This window comes from Eumetopias jubatus, unplaced genomic scaffold (assembly GCF_037043125.1).
Source record: "Eumetopias jubatus isolate StellerSeaLion01/CBP00866 unplaced genomic scaffold, mEumJub1_p1.0 scaffold_9, whole genome shotgun sequence".
Taxonomy (NCBI): domain Eukaryota; kingdom Metazoa; phylum Chordata; class Mammalia; order Carnivora; family Otariidae; genus Eumetopias; species Eumetopias jubatus.
The window spans coordinates 72,975,266-72,999,464 of NW_028274815.1; the positions used below are offsets into that span (position 1 = coordinate 72,975,266).

Below are 24,199 nucleotides of genomic sequence, written 5' to 3' on the forward strand. Positions count from 1 at the left end.
AAGAGTCATTCACTTGAAAGGAAGGTCACAGTGTTGCCAACACTAATTGAAAGACCACTTTATTATTTTTTTTGAAAGATTTTATTTATTTATTTGAGAGAGAGAGCACATGAGAGGGGGGAGGGTCAGAGGGAGAACCAGACTCCCTGCTGAGCAGGGAGCCCGATGCGGGACTCGATCCAGGGACTTCAGGATCATGACCTGAGCCGAAGGCAGTCGCTTAACCAACTGAGCCACCCAGGCGCCCAAAAGAGCACTTACTTTATGTCTGATTTGCATGACTGAAAGAAAGAGGATCCGTCCCTGGCCTAGGAAATACTTTCGATGGTATGAAGAAATGTCTAAATAGGCTAAAAGAGGTTAAATTCCACTGAAGCTTTCCAAGTATGTGCAGATAGCAGTTACAGAACATCTTGGTCTTGCTGGGCAACCAAGTAGGCAAGATTTCACCTTGGCCTGCTAAAAATGCTGCTCACTTAGGTTTCAAGGGTCCACACTCCTATGCTTTTTACTGGGAAATTTAGGCTTACTGTGGCCTAAGATGATTCTGGACAACAGCTCTACCAACAACCTTCTTGAGGAACTGCAGTTTGAGCATATAACCCTAGTTCCTTTCTAACTTCCCAGCAACTCTCTCCTGGCAGCTCCTCCATCATGACATGCAATCGCATGTCTCTGGGCCTCTGCTCTGTTCTTTCTTTCATCTAGAACTTGCTTCTGTCTTCCTCCTTGCCTGTTGCTTGCTGCCTAGGCCATTTATCATATCAGACTCAGTTTAGGAGTTATCTTTTTTAGAAATCCTTTTGGGAACCTCCGTGCCTTGTAACCCCCCGGCTCTGGGTAACAATTACATTGTAGTCAAATCAAATTCACACAGGAGGTGTTCACAATCTGCGTACCCTTGCTTTTTGGGGTGGGACCAATGAGCTAATTAAAAAAATGTGTGTGTGTGATAAAATACACATAAAATTGACCATCTTAATCATTTTTAAGTGTACAGTTCAGTGGTATTAAATACATTCATAATGTTGTGCAAACATCATCATCTCATAACTCTTTTCATTTGTAGCTCTGAAACTCCATACCCACTAAACAGTAACTTCCCATTCCCCCTGTCCCAGGCCCTGGTAACCACTATCTAACAATCTACTGGTAAGCCCCTGGTAAACTACTATCTGTCTCTGATTTTGACTACTCTAAGTACTTCATATAAATGGAATCATACAGTATCTTTTTGTGACTAGCTTATTTCACTTACAACATGATGTCCTCAAGGTTCATCCATGTTGCAGCATGTTGTAGTATTTCCTTTTTGAGGCTGAATAATATTCTGATGTACTTACATGTCACATTTTGCTCATCCATTTATTTACTGATGAACACTTGGGTTGCTTCCAAGTTTTAGCTATAGCGAATAATGCTGCCTTGAATATGGGCATACCATTATTAAGATCTTGCTTTCAGTTCTTCTGGGTACATACCTAGAAGTGGAATTATTGGATCATATGGTAATTCTCTTTTAATTTTTAAAGGAACTGCTATACTGTTTTCCACAGTGGCGGTACCATTTTACATTCCCGCCAACAATGCACAAGGGTTCCAGTTCCAAGGAGCCAACTCTTAAACATGTTTTTTAAAAAGGCCACTTAAATCTGAGAGGTTAGAGATCCAAAAGGGCAAATTTGTTCTGAGGGGAAGGTATATTACAGCGACCACTTGTTGGGTGCTTACCTTGTGCCAGATACTTTAACATTTTACATTAACTCTAATCTTTATATTATTCTAACCCTTACAATAACCTTTTCAGGGAAGTATTATTACTCCATTTTATTTTATTTATTTATTTTTTAAAGATTTTATTTTTTTGACAGAGAGAGGCACAGCAAGAGAGGGAACACAAGCAGGGAAAATGGGAGAGGTTCAGGCCTCCCGTGGAGCAGGGAGTCCGATGCGGGGCTCGATCCCAGGACTCTCGAATCATGACCTGAGCCGAAGGCAGACGCTTAACGACTGAGCCACCCAGGCGCCCCATTACTCCATTTTATAAACGAGGCTAAAGATGAAATGACTCATCCAAGGTCACACATCTAAGAAAGTGCACCAACCAACACAGGTCTGACTCCAAACCAGGACCCTGTTATTCCACAATATCAAAACGCTGCTGGGGGTGACTAATTCCACTGAATTTCGGATTACCGTGGTTTCTGGGTGACTTTTCTGGGAAACTACCCCTGGTAAGAAACGAGAATGGCAAGTATAAACGGAAGGCCCTTTCGGATTCGTCTCTCAGCTAAGCAACTGCATTTATCCTTACCTAGATTTTTATTGGTTTTGTGACGGAGTAAAATGGAAAATGTGTGGCCTCCAGAAGGCCGACAGGCTGAGCGCGGGGTCTTCTGGCGTCAATCTATCTGCCTAAGGTGTTTTCGCCTACCCCCGCACAAGGGGCGGGAAAGTGTATGAGTGTGGGAGGGAAGGATGGGTGGAGGAGGAAGATTCTCCAGCCAAGCGCAAAGGAAGAGACTCCGCCGCCTGGCGCAGTTGCCAGGACAGCGCGGCCACAGCAGCAACGGCAGAAGCCGCACCGCGTCCCGGCGGCGGCTGCGAGCCCGAGTGACGCATTGCAGGTACGAACCAGCCAATCAGAGGCCGGTTCAACGATCATCGGGTGCGAGTCGCCACAGTGATTCTCCTCCGCGCCGCAAAGTAGCGCCCCCTCAGGCGCGACTCCCGGGCCTTTAAACGGGCTCGCTGGGGAGTGAAACCCACTTACGTCATTCGTTCGCCTACTTTCCTTTATCTCTTGCCCCGTCGAGTAAATAACAGTGGATAAAGGAGTCCCGAGAAGAGTTAGAGAGGAGGGGGTTGGCCGGGACTCGTTTGCGATGTTCCGTTATCTGGCGTGCGGCGGAGGGATCTGGCGGAGGGAGGTGTTTATGAGGCGCTGGGGGCGGAGGAGGAGAATTAGTCCGAGTGGGGCGAGCGAGCTGAGTGGTTGTGTGGTCGCTTCTTGGAAACCGGTAGCACTTGCAGCATGGTGAGTGCGTCGCTAAGCTGCCGGCGCTTGGCCTGAGGGGGGACGAGGCTGAAGCAAATTTGTTAAAGAAAGGGAACGCTGCTCCCCCACATCCTTTAGGAGTGGTCTTCGCCAGAGGGATGGTGCGAAAGAGACTGGGGGCACCGCGGCGGTTGCGTCGCAGGTGCTCCCCCATCCTCATTCTCCTCAGGGAGGAGTTCCCCAATGTTTCGGGAGCCGGAGCATTGCCTACGAGGCGCTGAAGCTCCTCAGGGGCTTGGCTGGGTGAGGTTGATGGGTCCGGGGTGGGGGGCAGCCCAGCACATGGTGGAGACGAGAGAGTGGAAGGGCGGGGGAGAGCGGGAGGGCAAAAGCCATGGGTCGGGCATCTCGAAAGGTCAGTCCCGGGGCCGGATTCAAAAGCCCAACGGACGATTAGTGCTGGCGCCAGGAAGCGCCTTTGTCCGCTTGCGGCCGCCATGCGCCGAGGGGGCGGGAGGGAGCGCGAGGCCCGGGGCGAGCGCCAGTGCCGCCGTTAGCCCGCATCCCCCGCGTGCCGGGTGCGGGGGGGGTGGCGGGGGGCGCGCGAGCAGGCGCGGTGCGCTGTGGGGGCCGAGCCCGCGCGGCGCGGGGAGCGGCCGGGGGGGGCGGGGGGCGGGGCCGCGGCCGCCGCCCGCTCGGCTAGGCTCGCGCTCCAGCTGCTGCGCTGGCACCTGCAGGGCTGCGGAGGTCTCGGCGGCCCGCCAAGCTGCGGGGCTGGCCGGTTGGGAATGGGTGGGGGAGGACGACTTCGGCAGTTTCCCATCCCCTTCCGGTGGCGAGAAGGAAGCTCGGTGGATCCTGATCTTTCCACTCCATTTGGGGCCCTGGGTCCACCCAGGCTGGACATTAAAAAAAAAAAAAAAATTAAGTGGCTTTGTCTTTGGAACTTTGGCGCACCCTCAGAGTGCGCATCTTGTTTGAGAAAGTCGTCAGCTCCAGCTTGGGTCTGAAAGGCTTTTTCTAGTCACCTATTGAAAGCAAGCTTTGGGGTGACTGACGTTCTGTTGTGAAAGTCGCTTTTATCCTGCCGTAACATTTGAAAAGAGCCAGTGTCTATATCCTATTCTTAAGTACTCACGTGCACTCCTAATGTTAACCATCATCACAGCATTGCCCCTGCTCCAACTCCCTTGAAAATGAGTCGTATTTCCGTACAGAAAATGCCAGACCATGGTAACGTACAGTTCAATTTTTTTATATAGTAATGGCTGTCAAGTACTGTAGTGATAGAAAAGTATACCGGGGACAGAGGGAACAGGGAATTTTAAAAAGCATTTCCCTGTCACTTGAGACCGGAACCCCTGTTTTTTTCCTGTTTAAAAAAAAACTAATGAGGGCGGTAATTTGCAATACCTACTTTGTGTTTTCGTCTGCCAAGTGGTTACAGCGATGGGTGTGTCCAGAAGGCAAGGTGACATCTTAAACAGGAGTTGGGAATCCTTGCCAACTGAAACCTGCAGCCTCTATGGGTGTGGGGAGAGGAGTTCACCTTGGATAAAACTAGTGTTCACTTAAGTTTGATGCACTCGTTCTATTTTGATATTTTAAATTATTTTATTCTGAATTTGCCATACTAGTTGAATTTACTTTTAGATGAAACAAGGTGTACATTATATGCATGTAATCAAGGTTCTAAATTGCGCAGTAAATTTTTAAAAAATGAATGGTACAGTTTTTACCTAATCAGTCTGATACTTGAGTCAGGAACTTGGATAGATTTTCTTAGTGATGCATACAGTTTGTATCTACACTTTCATGGTCCTGTGCCAGTGATAAGCTTTTGTAGTTACTGTTTGCATCATTGGTGCTTTGGGGGTTGGGGGTTTTCAGTTAGTTTGTTCAATTTGACAGTCATTGTTACGTAAAATTAACTTGGACATGGACGTTGTCTTAAGGTAAACTTCATAGTTACAAGACCTGGAGATTTAAAATTAGGACTCTTATCAGGTTTAAAGAGTAAGAGTTTGTGTGGAAGGGGATTAAGATTGCTCACATAGCTCTTGGGTTTACATGTAGTGTTTATGCGCGCATTGAAAGAGCCAGGGATTGCTTTAAGAAGACTTGGGGCCCAGGTGATAAGAGATATGAAGAGGTAGGAAGTTTTGTGCTTGTCTGAATAATCATTATTGTATCAAATTGCAAGTAGATCAGTGTGTGTTACACTGAGGAACTTCGCTATGGCCCTATTAAAAATACATAGAAAGTTCTAGATTTAGGTACAGTGATCAAAGTAGGCCTTTAGTGATAGTCCTAATTTCTGTGAAGTAATTTGTCCATTATAATGGTTTCTCTTTTGGTCAGAGATGCTATATAATAAGTGCTGTTCTGTAGAATTAAGGTAACTGTTAATTCTGAAATAATCTAAAGGCTGCTTTTAATATAGGTGAAACAAATATCCTGACTTCTGAAATTGTGAAAAAATTTTACTTAATGCTTTGTAGTATCTAAATAGAACTTGGAATGAAGAGGAATGAATGAAAGCTAGAAGTTTGTGTTCCATTTTAAACCTGTGGATTCATACATTTATTCAGATAAGAATTTTGGATTATTTTTAAACTGCCATTCACTAGATAAAGTCCAGGAGTATCCATTTCTACTTTTGAATGCTGTTTAGGAAGTGTTTGATAGGTACGTAATGCATTCACTTTTCAGGTCACACATTAGTCTAGATTAATGTTTCTCAGTGTTTACAAATCTTTAAAATGCAGATTCTAGTTCAGTAGGTCTGGTGTGGAATTTGGGAGTATACTAATGCCCGGAAGCTTTCTCTGGAGTGATGAACAGGAGGAGGAATTCTATCAATTGTTGTAGAAATAAAGGGGTAAGAACAGTCATCTCTCTAGTGGATTATTCTTTACTGAGATAAACACACATGTTAATGAGCTTGAGTTTTCCCAAAAGTATAATTCTTCTAGTTCTAAGAAAATGGCACTCTCCATAGAAAGAAGAACCAAATTTATTTGCATGTAGTTGGAAAAGGCTTACAAATTAGAGTGCTAGGGAGTGGTGTGTTTTTGTTTTTGTAGGCCTTAATCTGAATGCTGCTGGTAAAGTTTATTTTAAAACCTTGAACTTTGGATTAGTAGTAAATACAAAAACTTCTTTAAGTTTCTTGAAACGTAACAAAATCGAGGAGCATTTTTAAGGCTATGTGAGTAACTTAGCATTCTGTTTGATAGTTCGTTCCTTGAAGCGCTTTTGTGAATTTTATTTTTGGGGAGGTGGGGGAGGGGCAGAGGGCGAGGGAGAGAGATTCTTAAGCAGTCTCCAGGCCCAGCGGGTAGGTGGGGCTTGATCACAACCCTGAGATCATGACCTGAGCTGAAATCAAGAGTCATCACTTAACCGACTGGGCTACCCAGGCACCCCTCCTTTGTGAATTTTTCTAAGACTGTCTGCCTAGAGTTGGGAGAGCTGGACGAGATGGTGTGGGGCCATTAAATTTTGACTTTCCAAGCAAAATTGGATAATTTTAAAGTTTTGCTTTATAGCTAACATCCTTTTCTTCCTTCCTTCCTTCTTAGCTTTAGTATAAACGCACCTTCCCAAAATCCACCCCTGCCCCTCCCTGTTGAGAGAACAACACTGTTTCCCTTCCTGGTCAAAGCAATCATTCCTTCAGCTTTCACAATACTGTGCCTTCCATACATTCAGCTTAACTAAGTCTTTAGTCCTAAACTGATTTTCACCTGCCACATCTGTCCCTGGGCTGCACCTCGTGCTTGTAGTTTATGGAAATGTATTTTCTCAGCTTAAATCAAAGATAACATGGAACAATCGTAGGTTTGCTGTTTGTTTTTTTTTAAGATGGTTAATACTTATTCGTGATTTTCTTTTCTGTATCTAGGAAAGACTAGACGATGTTATGCAATGCTTAGTTGTAAATGAATGGGAAGGGTAAATTAAGAAATTTCCATGTAGCAGTAATACATTTTAAACTTAATAACTTCCAAAAAGGATAAGTTTAAAATAGGCATCTCCATGGGGCGCCTGGGTGGCTCAGTCACTAAGCGTCTGCCTTCGGCTCAGGTCATGATCCCTGGGTCCTGGGATCGAGCCCCGCATCGGGCTCTCTGTTCAGCGGGAAGCCTGCTTCTCCCTCTTCCACTCCCTCTGCTTGTGTTCCCTCTCTCACTGTCTCTCTGTCAAATAAATAAAATCTTTAAAAAAATAAAATAGGCATCTCCATATTATATGACAAGAAAAGCACACGTGTGCATATGTATATTTTGGTCCCCTTAAGTATTTCATAAGAAGTGATCTGGTATACAGATGACTAGGATAAAAGACAAAGTATAGCAGGAAGAAAATAAACTTCAAAATGCCTGGGGTGCCTGGGTGGCTCAGTTGGTTAAGCGACTGCCTTCGGCTCAGGTCATGATCCTGGAGTCCCGGGATCGAGTCCCGCATCGGGCTCCCTGCTCGGCAGGGAGTCTGCTTCTCCCTCTGACCCTCTTCCCTCTCGTACTCTCTATCTCTCATTCTCTCTCTCTCAAATAAATAAATAAAATCTTTAAAACAAAACAAAACAAAACAAAAAACTTCAAAATGCCTGCCTATAATAACAGTCTCTTTGAGGGCTTTAATGTGGCCCTCCTACTCTCTGAAGCAAGAGGTGGTGATGCCATGCATATTTGCTGTGTGGAAGTTGAACTAGTCAGGTTCATATTTAACATTACAGGTTCTTTGATGAGTTAATATATATAAAATAATTATCACTGAACTCTTTGGGTTGGCCCTTTACATAGCTTCTCGCTCTGTGCAATAACCTTGTAAGGTAGGTATTAATATTGTATGGATGAAATGGACTATGAACGGTTGAGTAACATGTCCAAGGTCACATGGCTCTTTAAGTGACAGAGCTAGGATACTAGTATGTCCAGCAATGACTCAAAACACTGCTTTTTTCCCCACTCTGCCGTGTTGCCCGTTTTTCAGAAATGATGGAAGTCCTGCAAAATGGAATCAGAGTGGAAGTAAATCCTTTATAGCCTCTAACAAAGTATTATCAAGTCAATGGATTTACCGTATTTTGAATCTTACTCCTTAGGGAAAACAGGATGACTGATTTTATATCAGATGGAGGATTGGGGTGTGGAAGGATAAAAGTTGATCTTTTTTTTTAACTCCTGCATTGGAACTTAATTATTGCCTCTTCAATTTTAAGTTACCAGGCCTTTTGCTTTTTTTTTTTTTCTAAAATAGAAGCAAGTTGAGTTTGCATCAAGGTCAAATCAAAATTGTTGAGCAGAGAAAGAAACTTACGCTTTCTGGGTTCCTTCCCAAATTTTCTCATGCTGTCCCCTAGAGAAATATTATGCTATTATTTTTCATTAAGGTATTCTTTAAAAAGAATGAAACCAGGCAGTGTTTATTCTTTCATACTGATAAATGAATGGATTAATCACAGAATGCTTGATTCCATATAGGTAAGAATATTAGAGGGCTGGGTCTGATTAGTGCTAGTACCACATAAGCAGTTGCTTCATGGGTTTATGTACTGGTAAGTGGTGAAATGTCCAAAGATGAAGGCCACATGAAGAAAAAGTCTTGGTATTTTGCAGATGTGTTTATTGTATATTATGGTACTCTGCATTTAAAACTTACAGGCAGTGAATACATCTAACACCTTTGTGTTTAATTCTGACTCCACTAGTTACGAATTTTGTACTCCTCCCTGAAATTCAACCTGAACCTCTTTCCCTATGTGTAAGATAAGGGATAATAATATCATTAGAGGGTCAGTGTGAAGACTGAATAAAACAATATCTATAAAGGCCTTTAGCAAATGCCTGGCCTTTTTTTTTTTAGCAAAAATAGTGACTCTCTTTGTATGCTAAAAACATCAAAAACCTTAGGTGCACATTGGGATTTCAAAAGTGAAGAGAAAATGAATGGCTTGACTTAACAATAAATAATGTAGTTCAAATGTTGAGAATCTGGATTCTTTGCATTTGCCTGAGGAGTAGTAAAAACTGGTAGCTTTCATGTTGCCCCAACCGGGACAGCTTGGATTTTTATCTTTATAATAGATGGGATTTTTGCTTAGTGTTGTGGGGTTTTTTTGTTTGTTTTAGGTTTGGAAAATCATTTTCATGTCCAAATGATGTGTTTAACCATTTATAGAAGTAATTTTGAATCTAGTCTTTGGACATTATTTTGGTTCAGTGGAGATTTCTGATAATAGTATTGGTTTTTATTTATCAGAAGAGGTGAGCTTAATTTTAGGTGTCTTAACTTTGAGAAAGGAAACAATGTTTTTGTTGGATTCCCTCTGCTTTAGAAGAATAACAACTTCCTTTAAATTTTTTAGTATGCCAAATTGCTTTTTTTTTTCAATTTGTGTGAAATTGAGACTTTCATATGTATTCTGAAATAATACTTGGGGTTTAAGTATTAATCTTGGTCAAGACTGCTTAGCTTTGAAGATAAACCTACCTACTTAATATGCATTTTGTACCTTAAAACGTATTCATTTTCTACCTATGTTTGTTGCTCATACTAAGGAGTGTTACACTACATGTAGTTTATGGTACAAGGTGAACCCTGAAAGTTTTTAAACTTGGTTCTTTAGTTTAACTGCTGCTCTACATACTCTGAAGTCACTTACCTATCTCTGATCTGTTTATAGGCTGACCAACTGACTGAAGAGCAGATTGCAGGTAAGAAATACTTTGCTAAACGATACCCATTGGATTTTATTATAAATTGAGTAGCCAACTTCATACTAAGATACCTGTATGAAAGAATTGACTATGATCTATGTAGTAGATAGTAACAGATGGTGTAATGTAATACAGTAATTGAAACTGCTTGGCAAATGAGAAGGTACGCTTGCCTGTGAGAGATGTATGGGGCTAACTGTAATGAAAGGCAAGTTTTTAGGCTATGTGGGGGTGTACTTTGGAACTTGGTGGTGGTGGTCTTTGTTTTTCTTGAAGATTATCTTTAAAACATGAATTCTGGGCAGTTTTGAACACTGCAACTTCAGATTACTCTTCACAAGAAAAAAGAGCCAGGTGGTAATTAATAGGTAACTGGAAATGTTAAATCAGAAAGGAACACTGAATTTGCCCCAGTTTAAAGTAGCTAATATTTTAACCTTAGAATTTCATGTAGAATCAGTCAGGAATAACTATTATCTCTAGAGAAAAACTTAGATCCAAAAGTTAAAATTCTATTTTCTAAATGTGTAGTAAGTTGAATTTTGTCTTAAGGAACGGTAGTGACAGCTGTTGAAATGAGCTTTTTAAATTTTGTTTTCTTTGGTATGTCATGGAAATACGTGAAATTGTTATGTAAAACTTGATGTCATGTTGTCTTTATGCTATAACATTAAACATCGGTACTTTTGATTTTATTCTAACACTTTGAGATGGCTGGTTAACTTCAAAATGTTGGGGAAACCTGCTAAAGGATTTTTTTTCTTTTTTAGTTCATTGTAGTGTTGAGATGCTTTTCAAACTCTTTACTCTCTTTAGGCTTTTTTTTTTTTTTTTTAAAGATTTCATTTATTTGTCAGAAAGAGCACAAGCAGGAGGAGTGCAGAGGAAGAAGCAGGCTCCCCGCTGAGCAGGGAGCCTGACAACGGGACTTGATCCCAGGACCCTGGGATTATGACCTGAGCAGAAGGCAGCTGCTTAACCAACTGAGCCACCCAGGCGTCCCTCTTTAGGCTTTTATTAACACAAGCATCAAGCAGTTTTAACTACCATAGTTTTCCTGGCAGGCAAGAAGTTTGAAGTGTTCAAAAGCACTAAAGCTTTTTTTTTTTTTTTAATGCTAGAGAAAACTGAGAAGCCCAGTTGGAACTCAGCTATATATAGCCCATTTAAAGTAAGCCCCCCTCTCCACGTAAATTTGGGGGACCCAGAAATCATTAATCTCAGATACTCATCACAAATAGTACTTGATAGGACTATATAAAGGAGGAAGCTATTAACATGAAGGACCAAATGTAAGCAGGTTTTATTTTTACTTACTGTGTGAATTTGACTTAAATCCGGGATTTGCTTTCTAGGGTTGATAAATTGCATGTACTGAGTGTTGAAGTAATCAAGCAGCGCTTTGGAACTAGTTTCTTTGTTCATTTATACTATTTTAAATGTATCCATGAAATGTAAATTATTCTAGGAAAGTTTTGTTTTGTTTTTAAATAATGTATTCTTAGGAAGTGACAGGCTAATTCATATATCCAGCCTTAAACTCTTAACTTCTCTAATACATTTGGCCTTCCTCTCTACCTTTAATTTCTTGGTATTCCCAGTCAGGTAGTTGTCCCTGCTGTACACAGCACGGCATTTTCACTTTAAGGTAGGAAATGTATTTAAGGTATCTATCACATAGTTGATGCTCATATTGATCCCCCAAACACACATACAACTATTAAAGAAGACAGTGTGTGTCTTTTAAATACAAGAGGATCAGCCTTCAAAGACTGATAGGATTTTCATAAAGAATACTACCTAGTAGTTCACTGGAACATTTACTTTAAGATAAATTCAGTCTTTTTGTTGGCTTTCATCATATAATTAAATTTCCAGTGGGGATGGGAGAAAATCTATTCTAGATTCTCTCCCTACCCTGCATTTTCTTAGGCTTTTAAAACCATTCTTTGTACCCCAGGTTTTAGTGAACCTTTAAAGGAGTCAAAGCTTTTATACTGCTAAAGTAAAACCCTGTGAGATCGGGAACCTTTTAGTTGCCTCTTGTATCCCCTGTGACTCCCACATAGTAAGGACTCAAGAATGGATACACTTCTTTTCGGAGTGTGTGACAACAAAAAATGTTCCAGAATGCTACCTACCCTATCCTAAGAATTATTCTCCCTCCTTCCAAAATCCCTTCCTTCTAAATTTGATTATGTTTCAATGTCAACCTTTGAGGTGGAAACAAATTATTTTCTTTATCCTGATAAATTGTAATTGGAAATCAGTAACATCTTAGAGTCTTTACCAAAAAAATGTTTACAAACTCTGTCCGTAATCAACATTGAATATACTAAGGTTCTTTTTAAGCTATTTTAACTTTATATGATAATCATTACTACTTCAGAATTTGTTTAGAAAGTCTACTAACAGCAAATAAGTTGGTCCAGAAGAAGCATGTTTAGATGAAGTTACTAGAATTGTTTACATTACCTAGGCTTAAAGAGCAATCCAGAAGTGTTCATTGTGACATCACTAACTAGTTAATTTTGTTGATGATTCTGCCATGATGTCATTAGTTGGCATTTGACACTACAGGTACTAATAGGAAAATCCTACAAGAATTTTTCTTTTTTAAAGGTCAGTGTAGGGGTAAAACTTAATTTGATGAAAGAAAGTAAGCTTACTCAGTTTACATAGTGCCAACAAAAGTCTGATACATGCCCTTTAAGAGATTATTCAGTTAGAATTTTCTAAATAAATGGAAGTTGGTAAACAGGCATTTGATTCAAGTCATTCCTGGGAATTACAGTTTAGAATGGCCTGCTTCTATACATAAAGATTATACTAGTTATAAAGTAAGGTAGTGAGCTGTAAGGGCAGGTGAATTTAAATGGTACTTTTGAGTTTATTTTTATTTCAAGGAGTTTTATAGGTATTTCTGGCTCTAGTGTAAAAATATAAATAAAAATTTGGAATAAATCTTGCCATTTGTTCCTTTCTTGTATCCATAAACTGATAGTTATAGCATAGATATGGTCTTATTTTCTGTTTTTCACTTACTCCAGCAAGTATTTTATTTTATTTTTAAGATTTTACGTATTTTGACAGAGACACAGCGAGAGAAGGAACACAAGCAGGGGGAGTGGGAGAGGGAGAGGGAGAGTAGCAGGCTTCCCGCCAAGCAGGGAGCCCAAAGCGGGGCTCGATCCCAGGACCCTGGGCAGACGCTTAATGACTGAGCCACCCAGGTGCCCCTCCAGCAAGCATTTTAAAGTTAATGTACTTTAGGGGCACCTGGGTAGCTCAGTTGGTTAAGCATCCGACTCTTGATTTCAGCTCAGGTCTTGATCTCTCAGGGTTGAGTTCAAGCCCTGTGTTGGGCCCCATGCTGGATGTGGAGCCTATTTTTTAAAAAAGTTAATATATTTTAAAACTTGAAATTAAAAACACACATATAAACTTACTATACATCTTAATAATTAAGTCACACAGTAAAATGATTATAGTTAGTTACACATTGGAAACCTTTGCACAGAATGCTATTGTTAATACCTGTAGCTAAGTATTATAGCAGCAAATGTAATGTAAACAAAATCATGTTTCTAAGAGCTTTAATTTTCTTGTAGCCTAAGTTATTAGGTGATAAATGCCATGTGTTCAAACCCTAATAATAGTTTATGCATTTCTAGACAGTATCTCTACATCTCTACAGTATCTCTACATCCTACATTTTTTTTTTTGTTTAAAAAAAAAAACAAACCCTGAGTAAAATGGAAATGTCTTCATCACATTCTATTTGTGGGGTTTATTGATCTGTTTTTGTCATTGAGTCAATCTAGTTAGTCTACTATAGGCTAATTTCATAAAATCAATCAGTAGTTTGCTACTAAGCTTGTGATACCAGGGGAGTTCTCTGAAAACAATTTTAAATTAAATGGAACTATGTTAATCCTGAATGTAGTAAACTACCAACTAGTCAGTGATAACCTGGTCTAAAAGGTAAGTAGCTAATAGATTTTAAAGAGAAGAAAGTAATGTGGTAATCTAAAAAGGTAATATGACCCGGGTAGTTGTGTGGGTAATTTTAAATAAAGAACCCAGTTAGAAGGCTATCGTAATAGTCTAGGCAAAAGATGACGGGGCCATGAAACAAGATACTGCTTGTAGAGATGAAAAAAGAATTAGGCAGTATTGAAATGGGAGAATTCAAAAGGACTTGTTGACAGATTTGATAAGGAAAGAGTTGAAGTGTCTTTTGCTTGCATTAGGAATCCTAGGGTTGCTGGGGAATATAGAATTGATTTTTCTAAGTCTTGCTTGGGGTCAGCCCAGGGGACATGTCCTGTAGGAAGTCAGAAATAAAGGTACAGTAGCCCCTTCCTTACCTGTGGTGGGAAGGATACATTCTAAGACCCCAGTGGATGCCGGAAATCACTGACAGTACCAAACTCTGGTTTTTCCTGTACACACATACGTGTGATACAGTTTATGAATTAGGTGCAGTAAGAGATGAACAACAATAACATAATAATTGTAACAATATACCGTAATGTAAGTTGTATGAGTGTGATCTTTCATCATACACTGTACTCGCCCTTTTTGTGATGATGTGAGATGGTAAAATGCCTATGTGATGAGATGAAGTGAGGTGAATGATGTAGTGTTAGGCTGCCATTGACCTGATGGTATGCCGGAAGGATCCTCTGCTTTCCGGAAGGATCCTCTGCTTTCCGGACTGCAGTTGACTATGGGTAACTGAAACGGCAGAAAGCGAAACTGTGGATAAGGGTGGGGAACTACTGCATTGTGTTGAGAGAGATGAGTAAACTAAAGAAGCCTTCATTATGAGTAGGCATAGATGAAATGGTCAAAAAGAGGAAAGGGGATAAGAAAATTGGTCACATTACATGTGAGAGATAAATAGGAGCAGGAGCCTTTGGCGCAGTGTAAGGTAGGGAAACTGAGGTACTGTTGTGAAACCCAAAGGAAGTTTAGAGTTTCTCAGTGTAGTTTTGGATGCTGCAGGAAAATGAGATCATCTTTTTCTTGACACTTAACTACTTTCCAGATATAGTTCTAAGTGCTTTATGCTTACTAATTAATGAAGTTCATAAACTTAGGTAGATAGTTATTTCTATTTAACAAAAATGAGGAAGCTGAGGTGGAAAAGGTTTAGTAATTTAACTTGCCTAGGTTACATTACTAGTAAGTAGCAGAGCTGGGATTATTTAACCCGAGCAGTTGAGTTCCAAAGTCTTTTAGTTTCTATGCTATATGGCCTCACGTACTTAATTACACTTGTTTTATTGGGCAACTAGGTCGTTATTGGTAAATTTGGCATTTTCAACTGATGAGTTGGAGCTGGAAGTAATTTTAATAGTGGATTGGTAGAAGAAAGGGATATGAGTAATGGTGCTTCCCAAGATTTGGGGAGAGATAAGGGCAGGCATGTAAGAGAAAACAGAAGGTTTGAATTTCGTTTTGAGCTAAGAGACATGATATATGTTAATGGCGAATCAGTGGAAGAGTAGTTGAGTCCAGAGAAGAGATTATGATGGATTGAAACTGGGATGTATAAATTGGAGCAAGGATAGAAAGGCAGGGGGGAATAAATAGCCTTGGATTATGTAAGAGGAAGCAAACTTTCTTAAACATGTCAGGTATGTATTTTCAAATGTATAGATATGTTGAGGGAACTTAGCCCTATGAACTTTGGAACTGCTTTTGGATTTGCTTGCTAAGAGAGTCTGATAGCTTTTAAAAAGTACCCTACCAGAAAATACTGCCTTTTTGTTATTAGTTCATTTATATGACCTTGCACTACGAAATTTAATCTGTTTTAGTTTATGAAATAAATGGGGAAGCCAGGTATTCTAGATGGTTGCTTCAACAGCTTTCCATGTAATCTAGTGGTGAGTTAAAAGGAACATAATTTCACAAGATGATTTTTAAGATGTTAGGTAATAATTTTCTAAAGAAAGGTCTAAATTATCTTCAGTGATAAAATACTTAGCTAAAACTGGCCATTCATATCTTGATCTTCGCATTGTTAATATCATAGATTTTTGGTGATAGTTCCTTATATCTCAGAAAAGGAAACTGGCCTATTGCATATTGTTCTGAAGTTTAGAGGGTTTGTTGTTCTTAAATTAGTAGGTTTTTTTTTAAAGATTTTATTTGCGAGAGAGTGAACAAGAGAGAGAGCTCGAGCAGAGGGAGAGGGAGAAGCAGACTCCCTGTTGAGTAGGGAGCCCAACATCTGTTGTTATGACCTGAGCTGAAGGCAGACCTGTAACCGATTGAGCCACCCGGGTGCCCCTTAAATTAGTAGGTTTTAAAGAGACTTAATTTTAACTTTCGAGGATTACTCTGAATATAATGCATATAGTTGTTATAGAAACATATGTTGGGTACCAGCAGTCTTATTTTTATATTCTGAGCTTTAATAGAAAATAGAGAAGCCACTCATTTGGGGCTTTGATTCTTTGCCTCCTTCAACCTAGAATAATTTTGACTTTTATCTGCTGTAGATATTGGAGTTTTTTGTAAGATTTTAGGTGAAAAAACTTGCTGACAGGTCAATATAAGTATATATTGATATGATTAGCTAAAGATGTTTGAAATATCACAAGATTTTCCCACCTAATTCTTGAGGAATCAAAAGCTGATTTCAGGTGTTACCTCCATATATACCTTTGCTTTAAGAGTTGATTAATACATGTCATTTAGGAGGTTACTTTTTGTTGTTAACCTATATGTTTGGATTGTGGTCTCTCTTTTTTAAAACAGAATTCAAAGAAGCTTTTTCACTATTTGACAAGGATGGTGATGGAACTATAACAACAAAGGAATTGGGAACTGTAATGAGGTCTCTTGGGCAAAATCCCACAGAAGCAGAGTTACAGGACATGATTAATGAAGTAGATGCTGATGGTAAGTTTTTTTAAATTGGGGGTCTGGGGAGGGGGAATTGAAAGGGGGGGCATTTAAATTCTTTAGTACTATTTCAATTAAACAAACTATTTCAGGTAATGGCACAATTGACTTCCCGGAATTTCTGACAATGATGGCAAGAAAAATGAAAGACACAGACAGTGAAGAAGAAATTAGAGAAGCATTCCGTGTGTTTGATAAGGTAGATATTCACGGATTGGATTTGTTAAATTTTGAGGATGAATCTTGGCAAAGGAGGCATCACTGACTTTAGAACTAGGAAACAGATTTTATTTTATTTCTTTAAGATTTTATTTGAGAGAGCGTGAGCGTATGAGCAGGGGGGAGGGGCAGTGAGAGAAGCAGACTTCCCACTGAGCAGGGAGCCAGACCTGGGGCTCCATCCCAGGACCCTGGGATCATGACCTGAGCCGAAGGCAGACGCTTAACTGAGCCACCCAGGCGCCCCAGAAATAGTGATTTTAATGTATGATATCCTGCTTTGTTCTCCATGACAATTTATTGGTCAACTATAGATTGTTTTTGGTTGGTATGTATTTCTAAAGTATATTTTTCTCCCTAATGTGAAGTTTAGTGTAAACTTACTAAACTTTCATTCCAACTCTGAGTCTCTAATTTTACTTAGATATCTTACTAAATTTTTTTCTAGGATGGTAATGGCTATATTAGTGCAGCAGAGCTTCGCCATGTGATGACAAACCTGGGAGAGAAGTTAACAGATGAAGAGGTTGATGAAATGATCAGGGAAGCAGATATTGATGGTGATGGTCAAGTAAACTATGAAGGTAAATCTTTCAGTACCTCATTCTGTGCTTTGATTTTAAGTTATAGGTATTTGTTGTATATCTCATAGGTCAAAATTAGTGACTCCTCCCCCCCACCCCCCTCCCCGCGCCAAATGAAGATGCTAAAACAGTTTTGATATTTACAAACCTTTTCCTATTCAGAGTATTTTCTACAGACTAGGCAAAATCACAATCACCTGAGAACTTTTTAGAACTGTTTACTGTCAGATTCTTCCATATATGTAGAATCTCTTCATTTTAACAAGATTGCTGGACAATTTCATATGCACATTAAAGTTTGAGAAGCACTGTACTCGAGACTGCTAAAACAATCTTTTTATAATGATTGTGGAACAATTTGAAAAGCTTTAAACTTATTTCAGGATCCTCAGAGTGAAAGTAAGGTGATTTTCCTTCCTTCATTGGATGTATTATTCCTCTAATTAGCTTTAGTCTGAAACTGTTTGCTTATGCTTCAATTCAAAATTATCATGTAGGGGGTATAGCTCAGTGGTAGAGCATTTGACTGCAAAATTACCATGTTATACTAAAGAGCAAAAATGCTTCTATTTATAATAGCTTGTCTAAAGCATTAATTTGGTTTATTGATTAATAATCCTCAATAATTTTGGTTTATGAAGTTCCAGCCTTGACAAAACTTGACAACTCTAGCCTAAACTAGCATTCCTTTGTACTGTGAATTTTTGAGGAAAGAAAAGGGAATTGGAGACTGCTCAGAGATTGAGTAATGTGATTGGTTTTGTCAGTCTTTTGCCATTGACACAACTTTTTGTGTACTTCTTCTTTTTCAGAGTTTGTACAAATGATGACAGCAAAGTGAAGACATTGTACAGAATGTGTTAAATTTCTTGTACAAAATTGTTTATTTGCCTTTTCTTTGTTTGTAACTTATCTGTAAAAGGTTCCCCCCTGCTGTCAAAAAATATGCATGTATAGTAATTAGGACTTCATTCCTCCATGTTTTCTTCCCTTATCTTACTGTCATTGTCCTGAAACCTTATTTTAGAAAATTGATCAAGTAACATGTTGCATGTGGCTTACTCTGGATATATCTAAGCCCTTCTGCACATCCAAACTTAGATGGAGTTGGTCAAATGAGGGAACATCTGGGTTATGCCTTTTTTTTAAGTAGTTTTCTTTAGGAACTGTCAGCATGTTGTTGTTGAAGTGTGGAGTTGTAACTCTGCGTGGACTATGGACAGTCAACAATATGTACTTAAAAGTTGCACTATTGCAAAACGGGTGTATTATCCAGGTACTCGTACACTATTTTTTTGTACTGCTGGTCCTATACCAGAAACATTTTCTTTTATTGTTACTTGCTTTTTAAACTTTGTTTAGCCACTTAAAGAAAATCTGCTTATGGCACAATTTGCCTCAAATCCATTCCAAGTTGTATATTTGTTTTCCAATAAAAAAATTACAATTTACCCAACTGTTGCTCTGAATCTGAGTCCTTTAATTAACCTGAGGTCGAACAATTCTGAGAATCAAATACGGGGGTGGTTTTTACTTGGTGTAATTTAGATAAGTTTTTGTTGTTACTGTTTTACTACCTAGATTGTGTTTAGTTTTTAAATTATACTTCCTTCAAAAGGTTTAAGTGAAAGATTAAAAAACCTTTTATAATGTACCTAGCTAGCCTGGGAGCTGACATAATGTAGGTGTTCATTGTTTCCAGTCTTTTTTACATATTTTTCAACTTTGGCATGTCCATTTGTCCATATTAACTTTAGCCAGGCAATGATTTTTAGAAATATTTCTGTTACAAACAATCCAAAGGCAGGGGGTGTCATTATGTTTTTTCTTCTATTTGCTAATGTTTTATTCATAGTGCTTTTTCCTTTTTCATAAAGCGAGGGAGAATTTTCAGTTCTGCGTATCCAGGGCATGCTTTATAAAAAAAAGGTATCTTTAGGAGTGGATTGGCAGTAACTAAACCTTGTTTTAGTTTTTGCTTGCTTCTAAACCATTGCTTTCTCTATAATTTTAAGCTACTCAAAAAGTGGTTATCTGATTTTTTTTGTTTTGTAGCTACCTTTTAAATACTTAATGAAAGATTCCATAGCAAACGAGAGCCAAGATTAAAACATTAAGTAATTGTTACCTGATTATTGTAGCCACAGGGTTTATCTTTCCAGGGAGCAATCCATTTGGCAGGTTACTGCCCATCTTGGACTATTTTAATACCATTGTTATTCTACCAGAAAATAAAAAACTGAATGGTTATTGAAGAACAAGAGAAATAGGTTTTAAAGGGAAGTTACAGGCATTGATAATCCTAGTGGGGTATTATATTATTACATATTAGGCAGTCAATTAAATAGGAAGACCTTCATTACATGTAACTGTTTAGTCAAAAGGAAGGCGGCCAGCAAGATATTTGGTGGGAGAAGATAAATGTGTCTGGCTATTGAGGCACAATAGTCTGCAGTGTATTAAACATGGACTTTGGAGTTTTATTTCAGCAGTGCTCAGATCACTGCTGTGGATAAACCTAAAGAGGTCAATACTACCTTAAGCTTCAGTTACGTTACCTGCAAAATGGGTATGATTTACCAGCTTGGCTTTTAAAATAGTGAAGGTAAAGCACTTAGCATAGTCCTTGGCATTTGCAATAAGTGTTCAGTTGATGTTACTATGCTGTTAAGCCAGTTATGACTCTGTAATATAAGGGAATTAGTCTGTCTTCACCACTTTGGTAGTTCTTCCGATTCCTACATTTTCAAGTTTAAGTTAAGGTGAAAGGGGGCACACTATTTTGGGGGTGCTTTTGTATCTCACATTAATTGCTGATTTTTATATTCACAAAAGTCACAAAGTTGGCATTATTTTGATTTTATAGGAAATTGAAGGATACAGCAGGTTTTTTTTTTTAATATTTATTTTTTAGAGAGTGGGGCAGTTGGGGGAGGAGGGGCAGAAGAAGATGGAAAGAGAAACTCAAGCAGAGTCCTTGCTGAGCATGGAGCCAGACTTGGCTCCATCTCATGGCCCTGAGATCACAACCTGAGCTGAAACCAAGAGTCAGATGCTTAACCGACTGCACCACACACAGGCACCCCTGAAGTGTATAGAGCAGTTTTATATAATTTAACTGGTCATATTGGGCATATACTGAGCTGGATTCTTACCTCAATTCTACTTACAACAGTCTTAACTGGAACTCAGGACTAGTCCTATCTTCACATCTTAACCATATTGCCTGTTTTGTTTTAGCAGGATTGTGGTAATTGATAATTCTTACCTCATACTGTCTGTAGCATGTTTGCTCTCATAATTCTAACAAAAATTATCACTGCAGTTAAAAATAATCCATATTTTAGGATGTATTTTACAGATTTTTATTAAAGATCTGATGCCTAGAAAGGCACTGTTGGCCTCTACTTAGTGTAGTCCGAGAGAGAACCCCGCCTTTTAAAACTGCTGTTAATGATAACCTGAAAATAAATCCTAAATTTTTCTCAGTGAGACTGTACAAGACTGTGTTTTCTTAAGAGGACATTTTGTTTATCCTACATGCTTTGTCTTACTGGTAAAGTCCTTGAAGTCATTGACCTGTGCTGTTTCTATTTTTGAGATACTCAAAAAACTATTTTCTCATCTAGATGTTCTTTCTATTTCACACCTTGTATGGGTTTCTAGACTTCTCTGTACCTTTCATATTCCTTTAGTCTCTAGAGTACCAGTCCCTAGTCGGCTGAGCCACTTTTACAGGCTCAGCCAAAATAAGAAAGTGAAATGAGGAACAGTGATGGACTTGATTGAATCTCTTACATTTGTGAAAACTCTGGTTATTAGCCTCTTGGCCTTATAATTTCAGTTGTGATTTCAAACTTGGTGTCTGGTTTTTTTTTTCCCCCTCCTATTTTTTTTTTTAAAGCCTATGTTAAATTTAGAATCCCATTAAGAGAAATGGAGTCTTCTAGTCTCTCACTACTCAGAAAATCACCTACAGAATCTTAGGCCCTGCCTCAGAATCCGAATCTGTATTTTCATTAAGATCCCCAAATGTTTTGTATGTACATTAATTTTTTTTTAAGATTTTATTTATTTGAGAGAGAGAAAGAGCACGAGAGGGAAGAGGGTCAGAGGGAGAAGCAGACCCCCCGCTGAGCGGGGAGCCCGATGGGGGACTGGATCCCGGGACTCCAGGATCATGATCATGACCTGTGCCTGAGCCGAAGGCAGTCGCTTAACCAACTGAGCCAACCCAGGCGCCCTGTACATTAATTTTTGAAAAGCACTGTGCTAGTCCATCGTCTAAACTGGTCATTTATTCGAATATTTTAATCTCTCCCGTGTTCAGAAGACTCAGAATTAAGACAAAAACCTGTGTTTGGGACGTGTTTAAGAATTAGGGCAGAAATGATTTGTCAAAGTGAATCCTCCCATAAAGATAGGCACAGGGTCCTTAGGGCTACAAGAGATTAGGCCAAGGAGGACTTCTCAGAGGAGTTGATTGACTCTTGAGGTTTGCTAGGCTGTCGAAGAAGGGAATAGCATTTTAGCTAGGGAAGCCCACTGTGTCTAGTGCTCACTCCTAAAATCAGAGGCAGAAGAGACACCCCCAAAATTTCCCTCCGGAGGAGCTTAGAAACCATCTTAGAAAGTGGGTGCTAAGGCTGATTTTTGGCGCTAAAGCCAAGTATGCCTACGAAGCATACTGTCTACCTGCTTGGGGGAGTGGGGTGGGGGTAACTTCGAAAAGGCCGGTGGGGATTATGGTGCGCTCAGCCTCCCACAAACCGTCTTTTGGGAGCCTCCCTTGGGGCAGCTACCCACCCAGGGCTCCGCCGCGCCTCCAGAGCCCTAGATTTCTCACCGCAAGTGTGCGTGATGGCGCCTGAGGATTTCCTGTGCGCGAGGCGTGGCGCGGGGCCTCCGCGCGCCCGCCTCCCTGCCCGCACCACCGGACACCGAGTGGGCGTGTTCCCTGCGCACTCTCGGCAGCCCGCGGGCCCCAGGCGCCTCCTGGCAACCAGACGCCATCCCAGGCTGAGGGAGCGAGGAGGCCGCAATGGACCAGCCAGTCATCGCCATCACCTCCAATTCCCTAAGGGAAGACCTGGGACCTGGCAGTTTGGTAGTCACCTCCTCGGTACAAACACCCTCCCCTGGCTCCCACTACCCACTGCTATCCCGCGCCCCGGGCTTCCCTGGCCGAACTCCCACTTCTCTCTAACGCTGGGACTTTGCACCCCTTGGTTTGCTCTTCGCACCTCTCCCTGCCCTCCTACCTACCCTGCAGTCCAGTCGTCCTGATCTTTATCTGAGTCTACTTGGTTTTATTTCCTCTTCCTTTGCTCTCCCTCATCCTTCCATTCGTCCTTTATTTTCTGTATTTTCTTTCCTTCTTCCGTACTACCATCTGCGCAGGGCAACTGCTTTGATTTCTCCCTTTGCCGAGAGGATAGGTTTTTCCTTAGTCGAAGGCACATGTTTTTGCCCCTGCCTCTTATTTTAGTATTTATAAAATATCTTAAAGTACCTTCGTTTAGTTTTTAAATATATTTGGGCGAAGGATGTTTAGTCTATCTTTCATAAAGTGATTCACCCCTAAAATGAATTTAAAGTGATAGGTGGGTGGAGTTTAGATCGCCACCTTGGGCAAAACAAAACAGCGGCTGCCAATCGCCTTCCTTTAGAAGTACAGTGTTTACTTCTCCCTTCTTCCCACTTGATTTTCCTGGTCCTAGGTAGAGGTGGGAGGCTTGCCTTGACCTGCCTGAGAAAGTTTGATTTCTGTGACTATAAATGTGCAACAGAGAAGATTCAACATAAATCTAATAAAGGGAACGTACGGGAAGAAATTCAGACTTAGCAATGTGTATGAAACTGTGGTTTTTTTTTTGGAGAAATGCACATTTCATAGTAAAACTAAAGCTCTACTCATAAGTAGAGTGGATATAAGTTGCTAAGAGGAAGAATGAATTGTATCAGTTTTACTGATTAGTTTATTTCTAATGCACTGTTGCTTGAAATAACCTATATTTTGTAGTAGTAACAAAAGCATTAAAAATGGAAGTACAATTCAATGTTTTAATGACTTCACCTAGTCAAAGTAGCACAAAAGGAAAAAACTAAACAACCGTGTTCTGTTGGTGGTGAGGCCGAAACAAATGTGGGATAATAATAAATGGGTATAGGGTACTCACTGTGGAAACCAAGAGCGTCCTTGGAAACTAAGGAATACCAAAATCATCTGCTTTTTAACTTGGCAGATGAGGTGTTAAAAATAAGCTACCGTTTATTGGGCCCTGGTTGTGGGTACAAGTCTTTAAATGTATAATGGCTTATTCTCATGCCAGCCTTGTTATGCCTTATTTTTATACTCCTAGGAGGGAGTTCAGGCTCATAAGGATTAAGTAACTTATGTAGTGCTCCTAGTTAGTAAGTGTCAGAGCTGGGGTTCAAGCCCCAGTCCGCCTGGCTCCTCTGTTGTTCTGCCTCTTTAGTGTAACAGCTGGCTGGACAAGCTGAGAGAACTAGCTGTATCATATTTGTATGATACATAATAGTATGTACAAAAACAGGAAAGGGCAGTTTTCAACATTTGCCATATCACTGGGATTTGTATCCCAATATCACATTAATTTGATGACTTCTACCTTGAATTCCCAGCACAGCACCTAAACCATAAATCTATTATAATACAATTTTGGATTGTATTATAATACAATTATTATAATACACTCTGTCCTTCCTAGGAACACCAAATTTTGTGACAT

General features: G+C 39.9%; 2 protein-coding genes across 2 annotated transcripts in view; both read left to right on the forward strand.

The window, feature by feature from the left end:
- Nucleotides 1-2,947: 2,947 nt before the first annotated feature.
- On the forward strand, nt 2,948-18,903 carry CALM2 (calmodulin 2). Its single transcript, XM_028103950.2, has 6 exons — nt 2,948-3,037; nt 9,690-9,720; nt 16,498-16,641; nt 16,737-16,843; nt 17,312-17,447; nt 18,260-18,903. Exons 1-6 carry the CDS (start codon nt 3,035-3,037, stop codon nt 18,286-18,288), a joined length of 450 nt encoding a protein of 149 aa, XP_027959751.1. The 5' UTR covers nt 2,948-3,034; the 3' UTR covers nt 18,289-18,903.
- Nucleotides 18,904-22,456: 3,553 nt separating this feature from the next.
- Nucleotides 22,457-24,199, forward strand: part of STPG4 (sperm-tail PG-rich repeat containing 4) — a 39,319-nt gene continuing 37,576 nt past the window's right edge. The window contains exon 1 of the mRNA XM_028104092.1: nt 22,457-22,569. Coding sequence (XP_027959893.1) covers nt 22,489-22,569 — 81 coding nt within the window. The 5' untranslated portion in view covers nt 22,457-22,488. The remainder of the gene's footprint in view (nt 22,570-24,199) is intronic.